The 21,051-nt window shown below is 41.3% G+C and overlaps 1 protein-coding gene across 1 annotated transcript in view; it reads right to left on the reverse strand.

Moving 5' to 3' along the window:
• dync2h1 (dynein cytoplasmic 2 heavy chain 1) overlaps window positions 1-21,051 on the reverse strand; it is a 76,642-nt gene that overhangs the window by 43,520 nt on the left and 12,071 nt on the right. Inside the window, exons 26-60 of the mRNA XM_089013457.1 lie at window positions 20,532-20,702; window positions 19,845-20,003; window positions 18,731-18,799; window positions 18,475-18,629; window positions 18,261-18,393; window positions 18,059-18,176; window positions 17,852-17,964; window positions 17,388-17,501; window positions 16,963-17,113; window positions 16,539-16,744; window positions 13,461-13,643; window positions 12,162-12,344; window positions 11,547-11,770; window positions 11,268-11,383; window positions 10,691-10,890; window positions 10,400-10,531; window positions 10,159-10,291; window positions 9,866-10,073; window positions 9,523-9,652; window positions 7,250-7,405; window positions 6,859-7,118; window positions 5,886-6,132; window positions 5,342-5,493; window positions 5,099-5,243; window positions 4,851-4,953; window positions 4,474-4,638; window positions 4,160-4,284; window positions 3,701-3,949; window positions 3,488-3,596; window positions 3,288-3,401; window positions 2,756-2,898; window positions 2,580-2,652; window positions 1,544-1,704; window positions 1,271-1,408; window positions 34-147 (exon numbers count right to left, since the gene is read on the reverse strand). Of these exons, the coding sequence (XP_088869583.1) occupies window positions 34-147; window positions 1,271-1,408; window positions 1,544-1,704; window positions 2,580-2,652; window positions 2,756-2,898; window positions 3,288-3,401; window positions 3,488-3,596; window positions 3,701-3,949; window positions 4,160-4,284; window positions 4,474-4,638; window positions 4,851-4,953; window positions 5,099-5,243; window positions 5,342-5,493; window positions 5,886-6,132; window positions 6,859-7,118; window positions 7,250-7,405; window positions 9,523-9,652; window positions 9,866-10,073; window positions 10,159-10,291; window positions 10,400-10,531; window positions 10,691-10,890; window positions 11,268-11,383; window positions 11,547-11,770; window positions 12,162-12,344; window positions 13,461-13,643; window positions 16,539-16,744; window positions 16,963-17,113; window positions 17,388-17,501; window positions 17,852-17,964; window positions 18,059-18,176; window positions 18,261-18,393; window positions 18,475-18,629; window positions 18,731-18,799; window positions 19,845-20,003; window positions 20,532-20,702 (5,352 nt within the window). The remainder of the gene's footprint in view (window positions 1-33; window positions 148-1,270; window positions 1,409-1,543; window positions 1,705-2,579; window positions 2,653-2,755; window positions 2,899-3,287; window positions 3,402-3,487; window positions 3,597-3,700; window positions 3,950-4,159; window positions 4,285-4,473; window positions 4,639-4,850; window positions 4,954-5,098; window positions 5,244-5,341; window positions 5,494-5,885; window positions 6,133-6,858; window positions 7,119-7,249; window positions 7,406-9,522; window positions 9,653-9,865; window positions 10,074-10,158; window positions 10,292-10,399; window positions 10,532-10,690; window positions 10,891-11,267; window positions 11,384-11,546; window positions 11,771-12,161; window positions 12,345-13,460; window positions 13,644-16,538; window positions 16,745-16,962; window positions 17,114-17,387; window positions 17,502-17,851; window positions 17,965-18,058; window positions 18,177-18,260; window positions 18,394-18,474; window positions 18,630-18,730; window positions 18,800-19,844; window positions 20,004-20,531; window positions 20,703-21,051) is intronic.

Below are 21,051 nucleotides of genomic sequence, written 5' to 3' on the forward strand. Positions count from 1 at the left end.
GGTAGCCCTTGATAAATCAACATGACAACCTACCTTTACTTCTCTCAATTCATCATCTATGTTGCCTTTCCGCTCTTCTATTTTGGATACTTCTTGAGCCATTCTTGCTTGAATCTTTTCCATCTCTGCCTTCTGGTCACTGGCATTCTGTAGGGCCAACAATAATGAGCTGATGTTTATTGAAATGAGAGCGGATGTCCAAAATACAATGCAATACATACATATTGGTTTTTATAGCACTTTAACAACAGCTAAAGCTGGAACAATGTTAACATGGAAAAGGGTAAATACTGCCCCCTTGTGGAAGGCAAAAAGCATTGCCACAAGTCTGGCCGGTGCTTGATTGGAACCCAAGCAAGGACAAAGAAAACCCGAAATAATTCGGGAATGTTGCTCTACGTCTAAGGTATCAAAGTCAAGGCCCGGGGGCCGAATGTGGCCCGCCATATCATTTTATTCGGCCCACGAAAGGAAATCAAGCATGTCAAGTGCCATGATTCCTGCTGAAGTCCAAACCAAATTTTAAAATTGTCGCATGAAAACCACAATAACAGTCATTATTCTTGAGTTCAGATTTGAAAACGAATTATTGATTAATTTGATGTGGACTCTAGATGTAATATGTGGTGGGGATTAAACATTCTTATGGCTTCCTCAAATTCATAACGGCTCCCCGAAATGAAACCGTAGCTACAATATGTCCCGCGGCCAAAAATGAGTTTGACACCCCTGCTCTACGTCATATTTTCAAGTTCCGAATAAATTCGGGAATGGCAGTGAATGTGTTAAAACGGAATGGGTGGAGTGGGCGATTTCCAACCCAAAGGTTGGTGGTTTGATCCCCAGCCATTGTAACCACATCCAAGTGTCCTTGAGCAAGACACTGAACTCCCACAACAATGTGAAGCGGTTTGAGTGTCCAAAGTCGAAAAGCCCTATAAAGTGACAGCTCATTTTCCACATCCTATTTTGGAAAAGTACTTCAGCCACAAAACATGAAGTGGTGAGGTATTGCTGCATTCACATTTGCGGATATCTACAGAGAGAATACAACAGATGGCATAAAACAAAGAAAAGTGTTTTTTTTCTCAGTGAATATGCTTGTCACAGCTGGGAATAGATAACACTGTTGGGACTTGGAATGCAAGTGATGAAGAGAATGAAAAGCGCTTTGAGTCATCAAGGACAAATGAATGACATTTCACCAAAACACCCATCCTGCCAATTTGGAAACGACAATACAAATCTAATTAAATGATGAAATTGTAACCTGCATGGATGTGGTGATTTCCTGTAAGGCAGAATCAGCCTCCTGTTGTTTAGTCCTCAGCAGCACACTTTGTTCCGCAGCCCGCCTCTTCAACTCATCAACCAGTGCCTTGGCTTCATTAAGCTTAGAAACACCGGCCTGCAAGCACAAGTCAAAGTCAGTTCTGCTTTTCATATTAGCAACTCGTCTGGTTAAACACTCGTGGGAGGGGGTAAGGGCAAATCACTGTGACTGCATTTGTAAACAACTTTAGAGCGTCATTGCATTCGTTACCTGCAGATGCTGTTGTCTGGTTGTGAGCTGCATCTTTTTCCTGCTATAAATTGCATTGTAAAGGTGTAGAAAGGCCATATACTGGCTGGGGGTTGCACCGTGTTCTTGACATGACTCATGGACCATGAGGAACAAACGGCTCACATCTTCCTGTCCATGTTCTGATCACACATTGTAATACATTAATCAGAATCAGAATCAGAATCAGAATCATCTTTATTGCCAAGTATGTAGAACACACAATTTGTTTCCGGTAGAACACGCTGCACTAGTATCGTCGTCAAAAAAACTGCTAAGTGGCACTATACAGTTTCATTTTGGCTACTGTTGAAGAGTTCAAAGAGTTAATGGCTTGGGGGAAGAATAACATAACAATAGAGGAAACATGTTTTTTTGTAATTTGATAACTGTTTCCAAAGGCAGTTAACTCATTCTCTACCATTCCCAAATTTATTTGGGAATTGAACATATGACGTGGAGCGCCATTCCCGAATTTGTTCGGGTTTTGGTTTTTCATGCGGGGGGTGCCGATAAAGCCCTGGTTAGACCTCTGGCAATGTTTTTCCCTTCCACGGGGGGGGGCAGCATTTGCCTTTTGTACAGCCGCCCCCCTCTACTTGCACCACAGATAATCCAGACCCATAAAATTTAGGAAGTAAATATTCAGCTGTTTTTAAAGAGCTGTATAAATCAATATGTATGAATTGCATTGTATTTTGTACAGCCACCCCTATTTCAAGCTCAAATATCTTCACACTCATATAACTTGGGAATTAACTCTTTATTTTCTGATGAAAGAACATATTCTAAGGTTTCTTATGCTGCATTGAATGTATATGTAGTCCCAAAACTCAATATTCTCTGGGTCCTGGAATGTAAGTGAAAACGACAAAAACCCTGGCACGAGTGGACACATTTTTGCACATCTGGCAGTGAATGAGTCAACAGTTGTTATTTTTTGTCAATGCACACAAAGTTATTATTTGAGTGTCTCAGGATTTGTTGCTCTGTAAGATAGAGCTAAAAGTATTTGTACCTTTCCGTGCTTTCTTTTCACCCCCATTCTTCTCATCTTTAGCGTTTGCCTTAGCAAGTACCATCTTGGGTATCTGACAAAACACAATTTTATGCAAAACCGTTCACACTCGGCATCATAAATATTGCTGATTAAAAAAAAAGGTTTCAGAACATTCCTTTAAAAAATCATCTGACCTTCTTCATGCTGCTTTCAGACCATCCTTCCATCCACTGGACAGAACACTTGCGGTAAAAAGCCGGATTGCTCTCACAGCTGATGGTGAAGTTGGGGTTTGAACAGTCCATGATTATAACAATGTGAAGATTCTGCTGTATTCCTGAGGGTGATTTGACACAGAGAGGAGGGTTTAGTATTACCATAAAAGCCTTTCCTCACATAATTGAGATCACAAGTGACACATTATGGTAGCTTGTTTGTTTGTTGGTGCTCATAATATTGGCCCTATAAATATACTTGTCTGGCAGACCTGAATAATGAGCTACGAGGATGATTTTTAGTGGTTTGACTTTAACAATAAGCTATTGAATAAATTCCCTGGCTATAGCTTCCACCTTAGTGACCCTGCAACACTTCAAGCAGAGAGATAGAAATTTGGTGTAGCAAAACTGCAAGATAGTCTGAACACATAAAGAGAAAAGATGACCAGATATACCACACAGGGAGTACAAAAGAATGCAAAATGCCAAATTAATGCAGTATATTAACTGAAGGAGAAGTAGTTGTATAGCGGTCCAGTAAATCCATCCTGGGAAGCTGAATCTTTGAGGGAAGAGAGAAGAGGCTCCAACTCTTCTGGAGTGTACAGTCCAGGAACCTCACCTTAAAACACATTTGACGCACATTGTAAACTAAGATTCTCAAATGTGTCCAAGTTAGACCACTCGTTCTAAATTGAAAACATCTACCAGATGAGAGCAAGCTGTTGACCATCTCCAAGAAAGCAGAGTGGACAAACTGATAGTCCTCCAACAGGAAGACAACCTGTTGTCCTTCTAGTCCAGCCAACTGCATCACCTGTGCACATATTAAAGTGTGAAGCTCAAATAGCGTATACACATTTTTAAAGCAGGTGTTACAAAAACTAAAGTGACCAAATCTTGAATGAAACCAACACTTGCCATCTTGAGATCATTCTTAAAATGCTTCAGGGTATAAACACGAGAGATCTTTGGTGTAAATAGGAAGTATCCATGCATGTGCGAGACCAGGAAGGTGGCTGTATGCCGCCCGACCCCACTCCGACCCGCCAGGAGGAGAGAGCCACCGGGCCGGCTCAGTACTCGGTCGAGCCTGGACACAAAGTCACACACTTCCCAGAATAGGAGGAGATCCAGTTCTCTGTTATCACGGCTGTACAGCGCGAGTCCCTGGAGAAAACACACGTGGGAAAAAACACTACTCATTAAAATGTAGTTCCAATAAATCAAGCAATCAAACTGGCAGCTTTTACAGAAAGTGACTTGTTTGGAAATAAAAACACATGGGGGAAGGAGTACTAAGGCCAGATCACACAAAGCAAAAAGTTCTTCCTGTTTATTTTGAAATCAAAGTAAACAATTCAAGATATTGTTATGTACCTTCTGAATGACTTGCTTGAGGTCAGAAGACTGCAGACATCCCAGTTGTTTACCGTGAGGAGGCAGAGACTGGCCTGGAGTCATTACGATCCCACCAGAGACTCCCCACGTTACATAGAAACCATCTGCAAATGGGGGGGGGGGGGGGAACTGGCAGTACTCAAATGTGTGCGCATCCACTGAGAGGTCGAATAAGCATATAAGGGGATACAAGCATAGAAATGAATATTTTTTTCTTCTCTTTAATCCATCATGTATTTATTTTGTGACGGTAGAAGAAGAATGAAGAAGCAGTTTGAGAGAAGATTTCCTACCAGGCATGTTTTCTAGCACATCCGAGCTCCAGTCTCCGCGGATGACGGAGGAGAGGATGTTATCAAAGGTAGAGAGATCTTTGGAAGAAACTAGCCGGTCTCTGAAAAGTCTTTTTGCCTCATGGGCGACCACCACCAGCACACTGTCGGTCACATCTGATTGAGCTTCAAAGAAACAAAGAAACAAACAACCAAACAATGAATAAATACATGAATTAATGAATGCATGAATGAATTTAAATAAAATACAATCTACTACATATCATTTATTTTCCTTGATTTCACAATAGGTCTTTGATAAAATGAGAATGAAAAGTTGCAAAAAAAGGTGCAAAAATAAATACATGAATAAAACCCTTGCTCATGTATGAGGTTACCTGCAGTGAGGTCATATCGTAACAGGCTAAGGACCCATTCTGTCAGGATACGCGGGGTGAAAAGGTAATGACTGTGGTCATCCACTGTAAACTTGGCTTTCACCTGTTAGGAACCAAACAGAAGGAATGTTGAAAACAGGTAATTGAGTTTGTACTCAATTAATCGTGAGATCATGATTGTATTAATTCGGTCAATAGTTTGGCGACCACTATGAACATTTATGTAAATGTTCCACCCAATTCCAGACCTGTTCATAGAGCTGCACCAGCGAACCGGCCAATTGGTGTGTTTTCCCTGTGCTGGCCCAGGATGCTTGGCTACCCAAACTGTGTTGGAGAATTGGCTGCAGGTATGCCGAGCAGATAGTCTGCAGCTGCTCCCGGTCTGGATAGCTGAGGCACCAAAACAGATGGAGAGAGCGAGAATAGAGAAATGTTATAGCACAATTTATGCTGAAAAGGTCGATGGTGCAGTTTCCAACTGCACTTACTCGATGGTACAGATGCGAATTATTGATGAAAAGCGGGAATTTAGTAAATGGCTCCCAACTCCACTTCCTGTTGACATTGAGGCCACGACCTGAACGTTTTCCAGGCTCACCCACTCCAAATTTTCATCATAGAACCCTTGATAAGTCAATACCTGGAATAGGAAGAGTGTCATAGAATGAGTTAGGACACAAATTTGCTGGAAATCCTGTTTCATGATATTGTAGAGCAAACGAATTGTTGCATAGTTCATATCCATCCATGCACACAATAAAGAATCTGGTAGTTTGTCTTGTGACTTTTTCTGTCTTGGGGATTTTAAAACGTGAACAACAGCAACTTTCTATTATTGCTTCAGCAGTCTAACAGCTGATGCGTGATTAGAACATCTGCCTTCTTAATATGTTAGCACCCTTCACACCAGCTCATTTAAACACACTGTTTAAATGCTAATAGTGACATCTTAATAATTTGAAGCCAGAACATTTTGAATAGTTATTTTATGCTTTCAAGTCAGTTGGATGTATTCCCTACAACAATGTTTACCTGTTGCAGGAAGGCTGTGAGGTTGCTCGTCCCCCATTTGTCAGGTTTGGGTAAGTTGATGTCTTTGAGGTAAAGAATCAAGTTCTCACAGTCCTTGGGTCTGAAGACTCGACCAGTGTTAGAACTGAGCAAAAGGCAGGTCTGATTCAGTTTTTGGAGGACGTGGCGAGATGAGGTCTGGGCGCTACAGTGGACCACCGCCACTTGGGTGGAACGTAGCCGGGAGAAGGCAAAACGCAGAAGCATTCTAGATGTTCAGAAAACATTTTTTTATAATGTGTTTGTTCATTATTTCTCGTGAGTCAAGACCTGTGTAAAAATGACATTGTTTGACCAAAACAATGACCTGTACAGAAAACTGAGTGAAGCTCAATCCTTTAATTGAACTCATTTTTTTTGTTCTTTTGACTTCAAGACGGCGCCGCGAGAGTGGCTACCTTTCCAGCAGCTCATGTATTTTGTTTTTCTACTTTCATTCCTTTCATAACTTTGCTGCTGTGAAATGTAAATTTCTCCACTGCGAGACTAATAAAGGCAAATCCAATCCAATCAATTTCACTGCCAGACATGTGGAAACATGTATCCACTCCAGTGCCAGGGTTTTTGTCATTTTCACTCAAATTCTATAACCCACAGAATATTGAGTTTTAGGACTACATAAACATTCGATGGAGCGTAACAAACCTTCGACTATCTTCATTCATCAGAAAAAAAGTTATATCGGTCTGGAGTTATCTGAGCTTGAAATGGGGGTGGCTGTACAAAAGGCAAATATTGCCGCCATGTGGGAGGGAAATACCGGGGAATGGCGCTCCACGTCATATTTTCAATTCCCGATTGAATCTAGGAAGAATTTGGGAATGGCAGTGATTGACTTAATATCGTATTTTTCCATCCTAATGGAATGAAAACATGTATGTACATGTAATGAAGAGTAACATCAGTGAATGTGTAATTGTAGGTGTGTAGTTACCCCTTCCCGCAGCCCTCTGGCCCTACCACCATGAAGGGTTGCCTGTGTTGAGCAGTGAGCCAAGGAGAGAAGCAATGAAGGGCCCTCTGCATATCTGGTGTCTCAATTACAGGCAGTGAATTTGAATTAGAAAGCTGCTCCAGCTTGAGACTGTCAGACCTCTGCAACGTATAAGCTGCAAGATGGCCGCTGTCAGGGTCATAGTAGGTATCAAGTGGCTTTCTAATATTTGGAGGGGTTTCACTGGCCCAGCTCAGCAACTAAAAAAAAAGATACACGGTAGGAGAAACGATTAGGCATTTTCAACTGCGTGCTCATCTGTAATAATAATAATTAACATATTTTTCATACCAGAAGAGGTACTTTGAAGTTCTCAAATGTCAGAGCTCACCTCTTTTGCAAACTCTTGTCTTGTTTTGAGATTGAGATTTCCTCCGAAGCCTCTGAGAAGACCAATGATGAACTCACCACGCACCATCACAGCATTGAGATGTGACAGACCATTGAGTACTGTGCCCACCAGATTGGTCTCCACCACATTGTCATTCTGAGGGAGGGAAAAAAGAGTTATGAACACTTGATTTAATCCAATAGTTTGCACATTTTTTTTACAGGTCAAATGAAAGTGCTTCCAATATCATTTCCCAAATGCTCTAAGAATCATACCAGGAGTATTAATCAATTCTCCTAATTCAAAATAAGTACAGTGAGACCTCAGCTTACGAACACCTTATCTTACGAACTTTTCATCTTACGAACGTCAAATTTATGAAAATTAAACCTTGAAATACGCACTATTTTCATGATACACACCCACCTTTGGCAGAAGAACACCAAAGCACACGACCTTCGGATCTGGCGGAGTGATCTTCGACGGAAGCACACCACCGAACAGCGCTCCAGCCGGCGCTACTTTCCACACGCCCTCTCATTCAATGCACACGTCGATCGCCTCCTTGGAGCTTTTTGCTGATAATTTTACTATTATGGGACCGAAAAAAAACCCACCACAGGCTCGTGTTCATCCCAAGAAGACACAAAATAAAATCACCGTCGCTGAGAAGAAGGAGATAATTGAAAAACACAAACGAGGTGTGCGTTTGTGTGGTTTAGTGGCCGAGCACGGCAATGCTAAGTCAACCATTGCTACCATTCTCCGGAACAGAGAAGCCATCAAAGCTGCGTCTGTTGCAAAAGGTGTTTCCGTGCTCTCAAAGCGACGGTCTCGGGCAATCGAAGAAGTTGTAAAACTTCTGCTAATTTGGATTAACGAAAAGCAGCTACCCAGCGGCAGCGTGTGTAAAGCTATTTTATGCGAGAAAGCACGGCTAATTCACGCCGATATCGCCTTGCGCCAACCTGGAAGTTCGCCGCTTATTGAGGATTTTAAAGCCAGCAACGGATGGTTCGAGAACACCTGAGGGCGAGGAGGAGGAGATAGCTGCAGCATCAAGTGAGCTCATAAAGGCAATGTTGGCAAAGTGGAATGATGTGCAAGCTTTCATCGAACAGTTCCATCCAGAAAAGACTGTGGCTATGACAATCATCAACATGATGAACGATAATGTGATGCCTCAGCTTCGTAAGACCTTACAAGTCAGAAAGCAACAGGTGTCAATTAAGAGGTTTTTAATCAGCAAAAATGATGAGGAGTCACCAAAGAAGCAAAGAGAAGCCACACCAGAGGTTAAGTTACCAACAGTCCTTATGGAAGGTGACTCTCCTTCCAGAAGCCATCAACGACCATCAAAAAGGTAAATAAAACTTTATTTTACAGCGCAGTTTATTTCTTTAATTACAGTCCTCATGTAATGTGCCTCTCTTTCCAAACAGCAATTCCCTCTGACCTTCGACCTCCAACACCATTCCATCAAGCCATCAATGACTATCATAAAGGTAAATAAAACGACTTTATTTTATAGCACAGTTTATTTCTTTAATTACAGTCCTTATGGAATGTGACTCTCTTTCCAAACAGCAATTCCCTTTGACCTCGGACCTCCAACGCCATTCCATCAAGCCATCAATGACCATCACAAATGCAAATAGAGTGACTTTATTATATAGTGCAGTGTATTTCTTTCATTACAATACAATAGCACATTTATTATACATAGAATAAGGTATGTTGTGTGTAGTTTTAAGACTTATTTCGTTCAAAAGTATATTTAATGGAAACCCGGAAACGGATTATTCCCATTTTAATGGTTTCCTATGGGAATTTGTTTTGTGATACACACTTTTTGGCTTACACACTCTGTCTGGGAACCAATTAAGTTCGTAAGCTGAGGTCTCACTGCACTGCCTTTTCCGGTGTATAAGGCGCACCGGAGTATAAGGCGCACCCCCAGTCAATGGTGCATTTTCAAAATTTTCTATATACAGTAAAGTCCCGTTATATCGATATCGGATATATCGATAGTCCCGGTTATATCGATATTTTTTCGGACTCCCTTGAATATCGATATAACGAGACTTTACTGTATAAGGCGCACTGGAGCATAAAGCGCACCTTCAATGAATGGAACAAAATCAAAATGGATGTGAGAGACATACACACACAGACACAAATATACCTACGCATATACTTATATATATATATATATCGAGAGGGAGGGAGAGAGAGAGAAAGAGAGAGAGCGATGAAAGGATGACAAAAATTACCTGTTTGAGGACCCAATCGAGAGCTCGTTGGAAGTAATCGCTGAGCCAGTTCTCTAAATTAGAGCAACACTGCTCAGGTTGATTCCACAACCACGATTTCACCAAGGCGCCCACATCAATGTCCTCATCACTAACAGAATTAAGGGAGATTTTGGAAGAGGTATAATAACCAAATAAATGGCAAATCAACGGGAAGCATCAATTTAAGTTCACTTATGACAGGCATTGAGTGAACGCTGGCATGTCTGGCTGCCGCTGTTCACCCACAGAAAAACGTAACCTGACACTTTGTGCTTAGAATATAAATGTATTAGTATTATTATTATTGTTTAACAACACTGACCTGAGAAAAATCATGCCCATGCGAGATATTGTCGCTGGGGACGCACAGCTTAGGTCGTGAGTCTCAAACAGGAAGTTGACATTGGGTCCGAATTGAATGCGTTCTCCACTTGGCATTGTTAAAAGACGATTATCATCGAGCACAGAGTTCAAACTCTCAATCCACTCTGGATCAATGTCACCATCGCAGACAATCCAGGAGCTGACATCTGAGAAAAAAGAAAATATGAAAAGGCAATGTAACTAACTATAAAACAAAAACAAAAGCAGCACACAACCAGGTAATTGGCTCACCCTGGGATTCTTTAACCACATTTCTGGAACTATGTGTCAGGACGCCATCAGCCCACTCTCTGGTGTCCATGTCAATATGTCCCAGAAGTTGCTGTTTGGGCATAGCCTTAGGGTTCATTGTGTACATCTTTACCTACAACATACAAAGAGGTGTCAATGTTCCATCGTAACCACATGAAGTCTAATGATGAGCTGGAATTCTTGGGTTTAAAAGTGGTAAAGAGGAGTATTAATCACCCACCACTCTGCCTGTCTTATTGAGAGCAGCCCGAAGCATCCTCCATAGAGTAGACTTGCCTGCTCCACTTGGCCCTACAATAACAACGCCCATGCGCTGTCTCAGCTGCTCATTCAGCTCCAATACCTTTTTGAGCTATGTAGACATAGACGTAGAGAAAATTCTATGAAGGTATAATTGTACATCCATTTTAACATGCACTTATACACATTTGTCATCCAATCATAAAGGTGATTGTAGCAGTTCTGAAAAGAGTGTGAAGCAGTGTGTTCGCAGACACGGACACACACAGACCTGAGTAGGTATGGGCTGCAGTCGAGTCTCTTTGTAGACCTGTTCCAGGGCCTCAGTAAGGATCAGGTCTTCAACATCGGTGAAGTTAACCCCAGAGAAGACATCTTTGAGCAAGGCGTCAAATCGCAAGCTATCAGCAAACGTCAGTTTGGACATGGTGTTAAGTCGCAAGGCCTGGACCACCAGATTGGTCTCTTGAACTGTCATAGAATGGAAACAAATAAAAACAATCACTTGAATTAAATAAGGAAACAATTTTCTCAAAAAAAAGCATGGCAAAATAGGAACAGGAAAAAACACCATGTTATGAGAAAATGTCACTTGTTTTGAGTGTGGCATGTTTTCTGAGATTGCAGGGAATTCAATCGCATGCATTTTCCACCCAAGTGGTTGCCATTTTTTCCCCTACTAAATATCTGAATTGGGAGCTGGCAAAAAAAAAAGAAAAAAAAAAGAAAACAAATCCCATTAGTCAGGCCCTCGTGTTTTAAGCTGCTCTTAATGTTTGTGTTTTCGCAGTAATAAATATGAGGCCACAATGCTTCAAATATTGATAAAATTCTTGAAGTGATCTCACTTTTGTCCTTGTCATGACTCTTCCTCTGTTGCTGTAGCAAACTACCACAGGCCTTCAGCACTGTTTTCAAAGCCCGTAAACCCCAATCGTAGTGCTGTTGCGGGGTCAACAGCTCCCTGGACACAAAAAGAAAGGAAAAATAACCGTTCTCCGTTGACTGGAGGGCTCATCCAAGTATGAACAGAACTTTTTCATAGAATCAATAGACTGCAGGAGAAGGCATTGCCGTTATTGGTGTTTTTAAAACACTACCCCCAGCACCACTGAATACAAGTTTACCTGGCCAGGTTAAAGATTGCAACCAGTTTCCGACCCAGTATTTCTCCATTTTTGAAGCCCTCAGAGTACAAAATTACTTCAGCAATCAGCTCATTATCGGGCCGGCTCATGGCCACGGGCCTGAACAACTGCTTTAGATTGTCTGGAAGTTTCTGTCGCCCTCCATAACCTTTCCCCGCCGGGTTCAATGTGATGAACACTCCAGAGTTTGGGTCTAATTCAACCTGGGAGGGAGAATAACAAACACACAAATACATAAATAAATACATACATAAATGTATATATAAATAAGTACGTACATAGATAAATACATACATACATACACACACACACACACGCGCGCGCACACACAAACACATACACACACAATAATGAATAAATAAATACATACACACAATAATGAATAAATACATACACACAGCCACCCCCCCCCCCCACACACACACACATACCATAAGTGGCCTGAAAACAATGCACCTGAAAGTTCAATCAGAGTACACCTATATAGTACTCAAAGAGTAACTGAATTAAAAAAGAGAATGGTCCAAAAACAGAATTAGCTTGGCATCCGTACTTGCAAAACTAAATGTATTCTATCACTTTGTATTCACTGACCTCCCTCCCCATCAGTTCACATGTGTGTTTGTGATGTTTAAGGGAGTCTTGAATGGCTTGAATCTGCATAGAAACTGCAGATAGCACTGCCTCCTCCAAACGATTGAACTCGTCAAAGCAGCCCCATGCACCACACTTCACCAAGCCCACAAAAATGCGGCCCATTGATTTCACATCAATACCCTGGTTAAAAGAAAACATGAGAAAAGAGACTTTAATTTATTGTTTATTTTGAAGTCACATATTGTAATTGTAATTGTTGTAATTTGTTTGCTGACAAAGAAGATTTTTTTTTCTATTCATATGTACCAATCCCAAAATATATACCTATTGTGATCATATTTAGATATCTACAGAGTTTGAAACCTGCGTTCGTAAATAAATCGGGTCCTTCTGATACGTAACATAAAATCAGCGATTAACTCATTCACTGCCATTCACGAATTCTTACGAGAATTGAAAATTTGACGAAGAGCGCCATTCCCAAATTTGTTCGGGTTTTGTTTTTGTAAACTTGGGTGCTGATAACGTGCTGGCCATGGCTTCTGGCAAGTTTTTTTCTTTTCCACAAGGGGGCAGCATTTCCCTTTTTTCCATGTAAGCCCTTTATTTATTGGATTGGATTGGATTTGCCATTATTAGTCTCGCAGTGGAGAAATGTACATTTCACAGCAGCAAAGTTATGAAAGGAATGGAAGTAGAAAACAAAATACAGGAGCAGCTAGAAAGGTAGCCACTCGGGCTTATTAATTTTATCTGTACTGTATGTCATGCATAGTAGCATATTTGACAATAAAGCTGACTTTGACTGTATTCCAGCTTCAGCTGTTGTTAAAGCGCTATATAAAACAATCTGTATGTATTGCAATTTATTTTGGACAGCCACCCTCATTTAAAGCTCATATAACTCTAGACACATATAAAAACACACACGGTTTTTGCACATCTACATTTGCACAGTATACAGTTGACATTTTTATTATGTTATGCTTAGAATATCTTGTTTTCTATCCTTTCACTCCCACCCCAACCCCATCCCTCTTCAATTGCTGCTGTGGACTGCAAATTTCTCCATTGCGGGACGAATAAAGGTATTTTGATTCTGATTCTGATATAAGTTATAAGTTATAAGTTTTCTAACGCTATATTGAATGTTCTTGTAGTCCTATAACTCAATATTCTGTGTCCTGGAATTTCAGTGACAATGACAAAATTTTATATTATTGCAATTGAGAGATTTTGGTGCGTGTGATGAGTGATTAGGGATCATTTCTCTACACATAAAGACCACCTTTTTACCTCATCACAATTGAACACCAACACTTGGCGTCCAAACAGTCCACCCAGGGCTTTGACCGATTCAGTCTTGCCTGTTCCAGCTGGCCCATAGGGATTCCCCCCAAGCCCCATCTTCATGGCCTGAGTCAGAGTCAGGTAGCATTTGTCAGTCAGTGGAGTGTGGACCAGCTTTGCCGCATTCCCCTGCAAGACGACAGAGGGAGAAGGGTAGGTAGGGTGGGGTGGGGGATGGAGGGGATTGAGAGAAAAAGAGAAGATCAAAAGGAAGACAATAGGATGACAAAATTTGAGAAAGAGAATGCAAGTGGGTGATTAACCAATGTCTGAAAACAATTTACTGCACAGAAAAACAAAATGCTTTTGTGGTCTTTTCAAATGAGATCAATGTGCAATAACTTTTAATAATAATAATACATTTAATTTCAAGCTCCTTTCAAAACACCCAAGGACACTTTACAATAAATAGAATAAAACCATAAGTAAAATGATAAATAATAAAATAGCAGATTGAACGAGACATTGAAAGCAATGTTAAACAGATGGGTTTTGAGATGGGACTTGAAAATAGGGAGGGAGTCAATATTACGGATGTTGGGTGGAAGTGAATTCCAGAGTTCGGGAGCAGAGCGGCTGAAAGCTCTGCATCCCATCGTGGTGAGACGGGCAGAGGGCACATAGAGGTTAAGGGAGGATGAGGATCTGAGGGACCGAGAGGTAACAGAGATTTGAAGCAGGTCAGAAAGATAGGGAGGGGCAAGGTTATGGATGGCTTTCAATGTAAACAGAAGTATTTTGAATTTGATTCGATGTTTAACAGGGAGCCAGTGGAGTTGCTGGAGGACAGGGGTGATGTGGTGAAAGGAGGGGATTCTAGTGATGATCCGGGCTGAAGAATTTTGGACGAGTTGGAGTTTATGGAGAAATTTCTGATTGACACCGAAGAGAAGCGAGTTACAATAATCGATGCGGGAGGTGACGAGACTGTGGATACGGATAGCAGCGGAGTGAGGGGTGAGCAAGGGACGGAGACGGTTAATATTACGGAGGTGGAAATAAGCAGACAGAGTTATGTTATTTATATGGGAGTGAAAAGATAGTGAGCTATCGAGGATGAGACCCAGGCTCTTGACCTGAGGGGAGGGGGACACGGTTGAACTGTCAATGGTGAGAGAGAAACTGTTAGTTTTGTGGAGGTGAATTTGGTACCGACAAGGAGAAGTTCCGTATTTTCACTGTTAAGCTTGAGAAAGTTATGGGAAAGCCAGGATTTAATTTCTGAGAGGCAAAGTGAGAGGGATGAAGGTGGAAGAAAGGTGTCACGTTTGCTGGAGAGGTAGAGTTGGGTGTCATCCGCGAAGCAGTGAAAGTGAATGCCAAACTTACGGAAAATATTGCCAAGAGGAAGGAGGTCGATAATAAAGAGAAGGGGCCCCAGGACAGACCCTTGAGGCACACCAGAGGACACAGGAGAGGACCGTGAGGTGAACGAGTTGATTTGGATAAATTGTGAGCGATCAGAGAGATAGGAATGAAACCAGCGAAGTGGGGTGTGCGTGATGCCTCCGGTGGAAAGTCTGTCGAGCAGGATAGGGTGGGAAATGGTGTCAAAAGCTGAGGTCAGGTCGAGAAGGATGAGGATGGAGAGTGAACCGGCATCGGCTGCCATGAAAAGATCATTCGTGATTTTTATGAGAGCCGTACTGTGGCGGGGGCGGAAACCAGACTGGAATTGTTCGTAGAGGTTATTGTGAGTGAGGTGAGAGTGAAGCTGGGACGCAACTGTCTTTTCAAGGATTTTGGCGATGAATGGAAGGTGGGAAATTGGACGTAAATTATTGAAATCGTTTGGATCTGAGCCAGGTTTTTTCAGGATTGGAGTAACAGCTGCAGTTTTGAGTGGGATAGGAACAATTCCAGTTGATAATGAGGAGTGAAATAAATGTGAGAAGAGAGGGTAGGCAGGACTTGATAAGGATAGTAGGGAGGGGGTCGAGTTGACAGGATGAGTTCTTGGATTTGGTGATAATGTCTGAGATTATAGCGGGATGGGGGAGTTCAAAAGCGGAAAGTAGTTGGGAAGGAGTAGAACGGCTGGGAGGGGGGGGGGGGGACAGAGGACCCGAGGTGCTGATGGATTTTGTTGATCTTTTCGCTAAAAAACATAAGCAGAGTGTTGCATGTATCAGAGGAATAAAAGTGTGAGGGGAGAGAGATAGGAGGTTGTATGATTTTGTTATTGAGGGAAAAGAGGACCTGTGAGTTTCCAGGATTAGAGTCAATGAGTCCAGAGTAATATTGCGATTTTGCGCGTGAGATTGAGTCCTTGTAATGGGTGAGGTGAGTTGTGTACATGTCCTTGTGAGTAGTGAGCCCAGTCTTCCTGTAAAGTCTTTCCAGTTGGCGAGTTTTGTCTTGATTTACCCGTAAATCAACAGCGCCCCAAAATGGCGCATATTTCTGAGATAGTCAGAAATCTGCATCTTAAACAATCCCCAAACGATGGTGCCTATATGATTTCGCAATATGATGACCCATTTTTTGACTGTTTATTTTCTTTTGACCTAATTTTTGTTTAACTTGTTACATCGAACGAGTGCAATTCTCTTGTCTTTTATGTTCGGCACTGACACCTGGACAGGTGTGTAACAAAGCTGGAATATTCGTATACACATATTTTGTGTCTGATAAGTGACTTTCATCTGACATGATATTCACACACACACACACACACACACACACACACACACACACACACACACACACACACACACACACACACACACACAGACTATTGTGAATGGAATGTTCAGCACGAAATGTGTCTCCCCATTTATATTCTGACCTCAAATGATAATTTTGCTCTTTTTAAACCCGTCCAATGTTCTTCTATTTTTGGGATAGTGAATAATGGTGACACACATAATTGGTGTGTGCTAACGTTACGGAAAGGATATTTGCAGATGTCATCTGCAATAATTATCACAAGCTCAAATAGAAGCCCAAACTTGGATGTGTGGAGGAAGTGGAACGTTGCAAAGAAGAAAATGGGAGGGGGCATAACCATTTGCAGTTACCCACCTGGTATTCATAGGTATAGTTGAACTGCGCATCCACCATATTAATGTAGCAACATTTATCAGGTCCCATGTAGAAGCGAAGTTGCTTTTGCCAGTCCCATGCATCAAGGCTGCTGACTCCTGCTTGCTTCAGATGCTTCACTACGCTGATGTTGTGGATAATATCCAGAATCAAGGCCTTCAGCTTAAGCTGCAGAATACCGGTGTCTGCAAAGAACCATTATGAACAAGTGCATTGGTGAAATGTGATCATACTTGAAATTTAGATGTAAAGTATACGAAAATAACATAAAAAAACATCATTGCATTTATTCATTTTAAGGCTGATGCTAATAATTTTGCATGTATTTAAAATGTTATTAACGCCCTAACCAGTACTATAAAGACGCAAGACATGTATTGCACACACAGACACACACGCAGACCTGAATTTGTCTGTTCATCAGAGCTGGAATCAACTGTGGTGTAGTGTTCTAGCTTGGCACTGAGCTCCAATTCCAGCTGCTTTAGATTGTGTTCCTTGAGTGATCGCTCTACATCTTCGGTAAACTGTATTTGCTCTGCAAGACACAAAATCTACACCCCAAATTTACAATGTTGATATTTAAAAGGGGTTGTTGCCCCCAAAAAATGTTAGAAAAAATATAAAAAAGAGGTGGACTGAAGTACAATAAATAAATAAATAAATATACAAATACATACACACTCACACACTCGCACGCACACACACGCACACACACACACACACACACACACACGCACACACACATACACACATACATGCTGTACATACATCATTTAAAAATAGATACAATAAATAAAAGGGAAAAATTATGTATTGTATACGCACTTGTGATGGATAACGTGAGGGGTCGACATCCCCTTCCTTCCCTGCAGTGACACATTCATGCAGCATTTTCTTCAGAGTACCCTTCATTTCCTTTGAAAGTTCATTTAACCACACCTAGGAAGCACACATACGTAAAGTACAAACAATGGGAAAAATCAGAATAAGAAAGCCTTTAATCGTCCCACAATGGGGAAATTTGCAATCTAAGGAGCAAAATTGAAAGGGGTAGAGGCGGGTCAAAAGATAAACAAAATATTACATGCACAAAAGAACAAAAATACACAAAACATGATTGGACAAATAAATAAACAAAATAGTAGGATGGAAAGGGACTGGAACAGGGTTAGGAGATGGTGCAAAGGCAGCCGCACAAGGGGCGCCATGACATAAAAAGACTGTCTATACGGAAATGCAAAATTATTCAAAAAGGCATCTACATATCATACTTTATATGTTATGTATACCTCCACAAGGTTGGTGATGTGGACAGTATTTCTGAGAGGCACCACCTCTCCATCCAAAGAACATATGGCCACGATATGCTGGCATTGCTCATCAAACAAAACACTATGGATACCTGAGCGGGGAGTACAATGATAAGCTTCAGGTTTTCATGTTGTTCACTAGAGCTAGAAAACAACAATTATCAAAATGCAACAAAGAAATGCGACCTGCGAAGAGTTTCTTGAGGTGTGACTGGATAGTCGTTGGGTTGGTGGCTTGACCAAGAATCTCTAAAAGATCATCATCTCCTATAAAATAAAACCTTGGAAAGGCTGAACGCTTCTCCTAAAACACACACACGCTAACATATGAAGTAGCTATGCATGAAGGGAGGGATGCCAAATGTTGGTGTTTCTGGTGTGTATGTACCTCCAGGAATTCATTGAGTGACTTTTGGCAGCGCTGCAGCTGGTCCATTATGGTCACCAGGGAGTTTCTGATGCCAGCCCTTGAGCTCAGAGAAATGACTCTGTTGTCCCTCTGGATGTCAGACATGATAGACCTGCGGCACATGGGATTTTGCTGTTAATTTATGTTTACAGGACACATCCTCTCATAGAATCGTCGCTCACACTCCAATTACCTGAAATCTTCATCAACTCGTTTGAAACGAGCCTCTTCTCGCGGCAACGCCCCTCGTCCAAAGATAGGTTCCAGATAAACCCATCTTCTTTGGATGGCATTTAGACTTAGTAAGTATTCATCCAAGTCTGACAGACGTACCTCCCACAAGATGACCTGAATGTAAACATTCACACAATACAAGTATTCTTTTCTTTTGGGGGGTCCTAATTATTTCAATTTATTCAAAGGACCCCAATCCAACATATTCCTCTGACCTTGTCCTGGAAGTTGCGGTAGTAGGGCGAGTCTTTCAGAGACTGCAGCAAGCAGCGATTGTCTCCCACCTGCATGGACACAAAGTGGCAATTAGGCCAATATTGGCTTGACTCTAAAGATTTTGTTGAATAGTGTGTGTTGTTGTGACTAAGAACAGTTTCGTCTTTGGAGCAATTATAATTCATCGGGACAAAATGTCAATTCAATGAGCTCCTTGAACAAATAAGTTTTGCAAAATGAAGCATTGTTCTCCATACAGAGATTCAGACTGGATTGTTTTTTGTGTCTTATATGCAATATAATTATAAAATCAACAGTAATCAAAGGCAGACACCGAAATAGAAGTTATGAGGGATTTATGCTCAGATCTGGGGGCTCATTCATGAACATCTCAAATCGCAGAGACGAAAGTGGTGAAGTGTGCAGTACTAAACTGGCTAAATTCAGAAATGACTCCAATTATTTAATTTGTGCCAAAACATGCAGTGAGTAAAACTCTCAAAATAATCAAGTGGCACTTTTTTCAGTTCTAATTGAACAATATACCATGCCACAATATAAATCCATAGTCCATAACCTTCACTCAACTTAACTCATGCATTGCCATTCGTGAATCTATTCGTGAATTGAAAGCATAACATAACCCTATTTCCGAATTTGTTCGGGTTTTGGTTTTTCTAGCGGGGGTGCCGATAAAGCACCGGCCAGACCTCTGGTTAATGTTTTTTCCCTTCCACTAGGGGGCGGCATTTGCCTTTTGTACAGCCCGCCCCACTTGCACCTCATATTACTTCAGACCAATATAACTGAGGAATTAACTCCATCCATCCATCCATCCATCTTCTGCCGCTTATCCGGGGTCGGGTCGCGGGGGCAGCAGCTTCAGTAGGGAAGCCCAGAATTAACTCTTTTCTGATAAAAGAAGAGAGTCTAAGGTTTCTTGCGCTGCATTGAATGTTTATGTAGTCCTAAAACTTAATATTCTGTTAGTCCTGCAATTGGAGTGAAAATGAATAAACCCTGGCACTGGAGTAGACACATTTCTGCACGTTTGGCAGTAAATAGGTTAAATAGCTTATTAAAAAAAATAAATAAATAAAGATAAAATTCTACCTGGCTGACGATATCTTTCCAGTCTTTAATGATGTTTAGAGTGCAGCCACTGCTACCAGTGTATTCTGTGAGGTTAAAGGAAGCTGCTGCTCCCCACAAATCCAACTCTCTCAGTCCTTCTCTGATTGTCACCTCTGCTTGTGCGCGACTATTGAGGTCCTACATGAAACATAAGAGTACATTTAGCCAGGTATTAACCGGAGGTAGATTTGAGCTTAAAAACCTCAGATGCAACATTGTCATATGCTTCTGACTTTTTAATGAGATCTCAACATTTCTGTCTCTATTTGTAACACTTCTAAGACAGAGAACATCAATGAGAAATTCATCAAAACCAAAGCACGGTGGTGGCAGAATAATAAACAGTTCCAAAGAATAGTAATAGATAGTACAAGATCATGCAAGAAAGCAACCGATATTGTTAAAAAAATAACTAGAATAGTGGTTCGTCTGTGTAAGCTCTCAGTCGTACAGGAGTGGTCCATCGATGAGAAGGTTTCTTCAGCCGCTGACGAAGCCTATTGGATAGGAGGCGAAACGTCCGAAACCTTCACTTTTGTACAGATGACGGCTGAAGAAACCTTCTCATCGATAGAATAGTGGTTAAAAAAATAAAGGGTTAAAATGATTTATCTCCGTTTCTAATACTTTGCATTAAACGGTGTTTTTATATTTGCTGTACTATACCTTAAGCTCCTTGGCCTTTGTAATAATGTTATCTGCCACTCCAAGGAGGTCATTAAAGACGAGTTTTTCTAAAGTCATCCCCCGTGGAAGACCAAGTAAACGGAACATGTCCAACCAATGGTCTTGAGACAGATGTTCCCCACGCACATACTTGAGTACTGGAACAATGTTCTAAAGACACAGATTGAAAGGTTATTCATTTAAAAGTTCATATCGAACATTGGCACAACAATTAGGTGGGGCATGAACTCAATCCCCGAATATTGAGAATACAACACAATACAATACAATACAGCTTCATTTATTTCACACTTTCACAAAAGTTCAAGCTTGAACAACAGCCCTACTGATGACTTTTTCCAGCTAGTCATTCTATAAATCCGCTTCACGGGTCACGGGCATGCTGGAGCCTATCACTGCTGTCTTAAAGGACAACCGACGTCTCCGGACAAGTTGTGTCCATAATTTGTAAAATGGCTTCAAATGACTTCTACTGAGCGTATTTTAATAAGATTCCACC

The sequence above is a fragment of the Hippocampus bargibanti genome, linkage group LG14 (genome assembly GCF_051943395.1).
Source record: "Hippocampus bargibanti isolate YZ-2025 linkage group LG14, ASM5194339v1, whole genome shotgun sequence".
NCBI classification, from domain to species: domain Eukaryota; kingdom Metazoa; phylum Chordata; class Actinopteri; order Syngnathiformes; family Syngnathidae; genus Hippocampus; species Hippocampus bargibanti.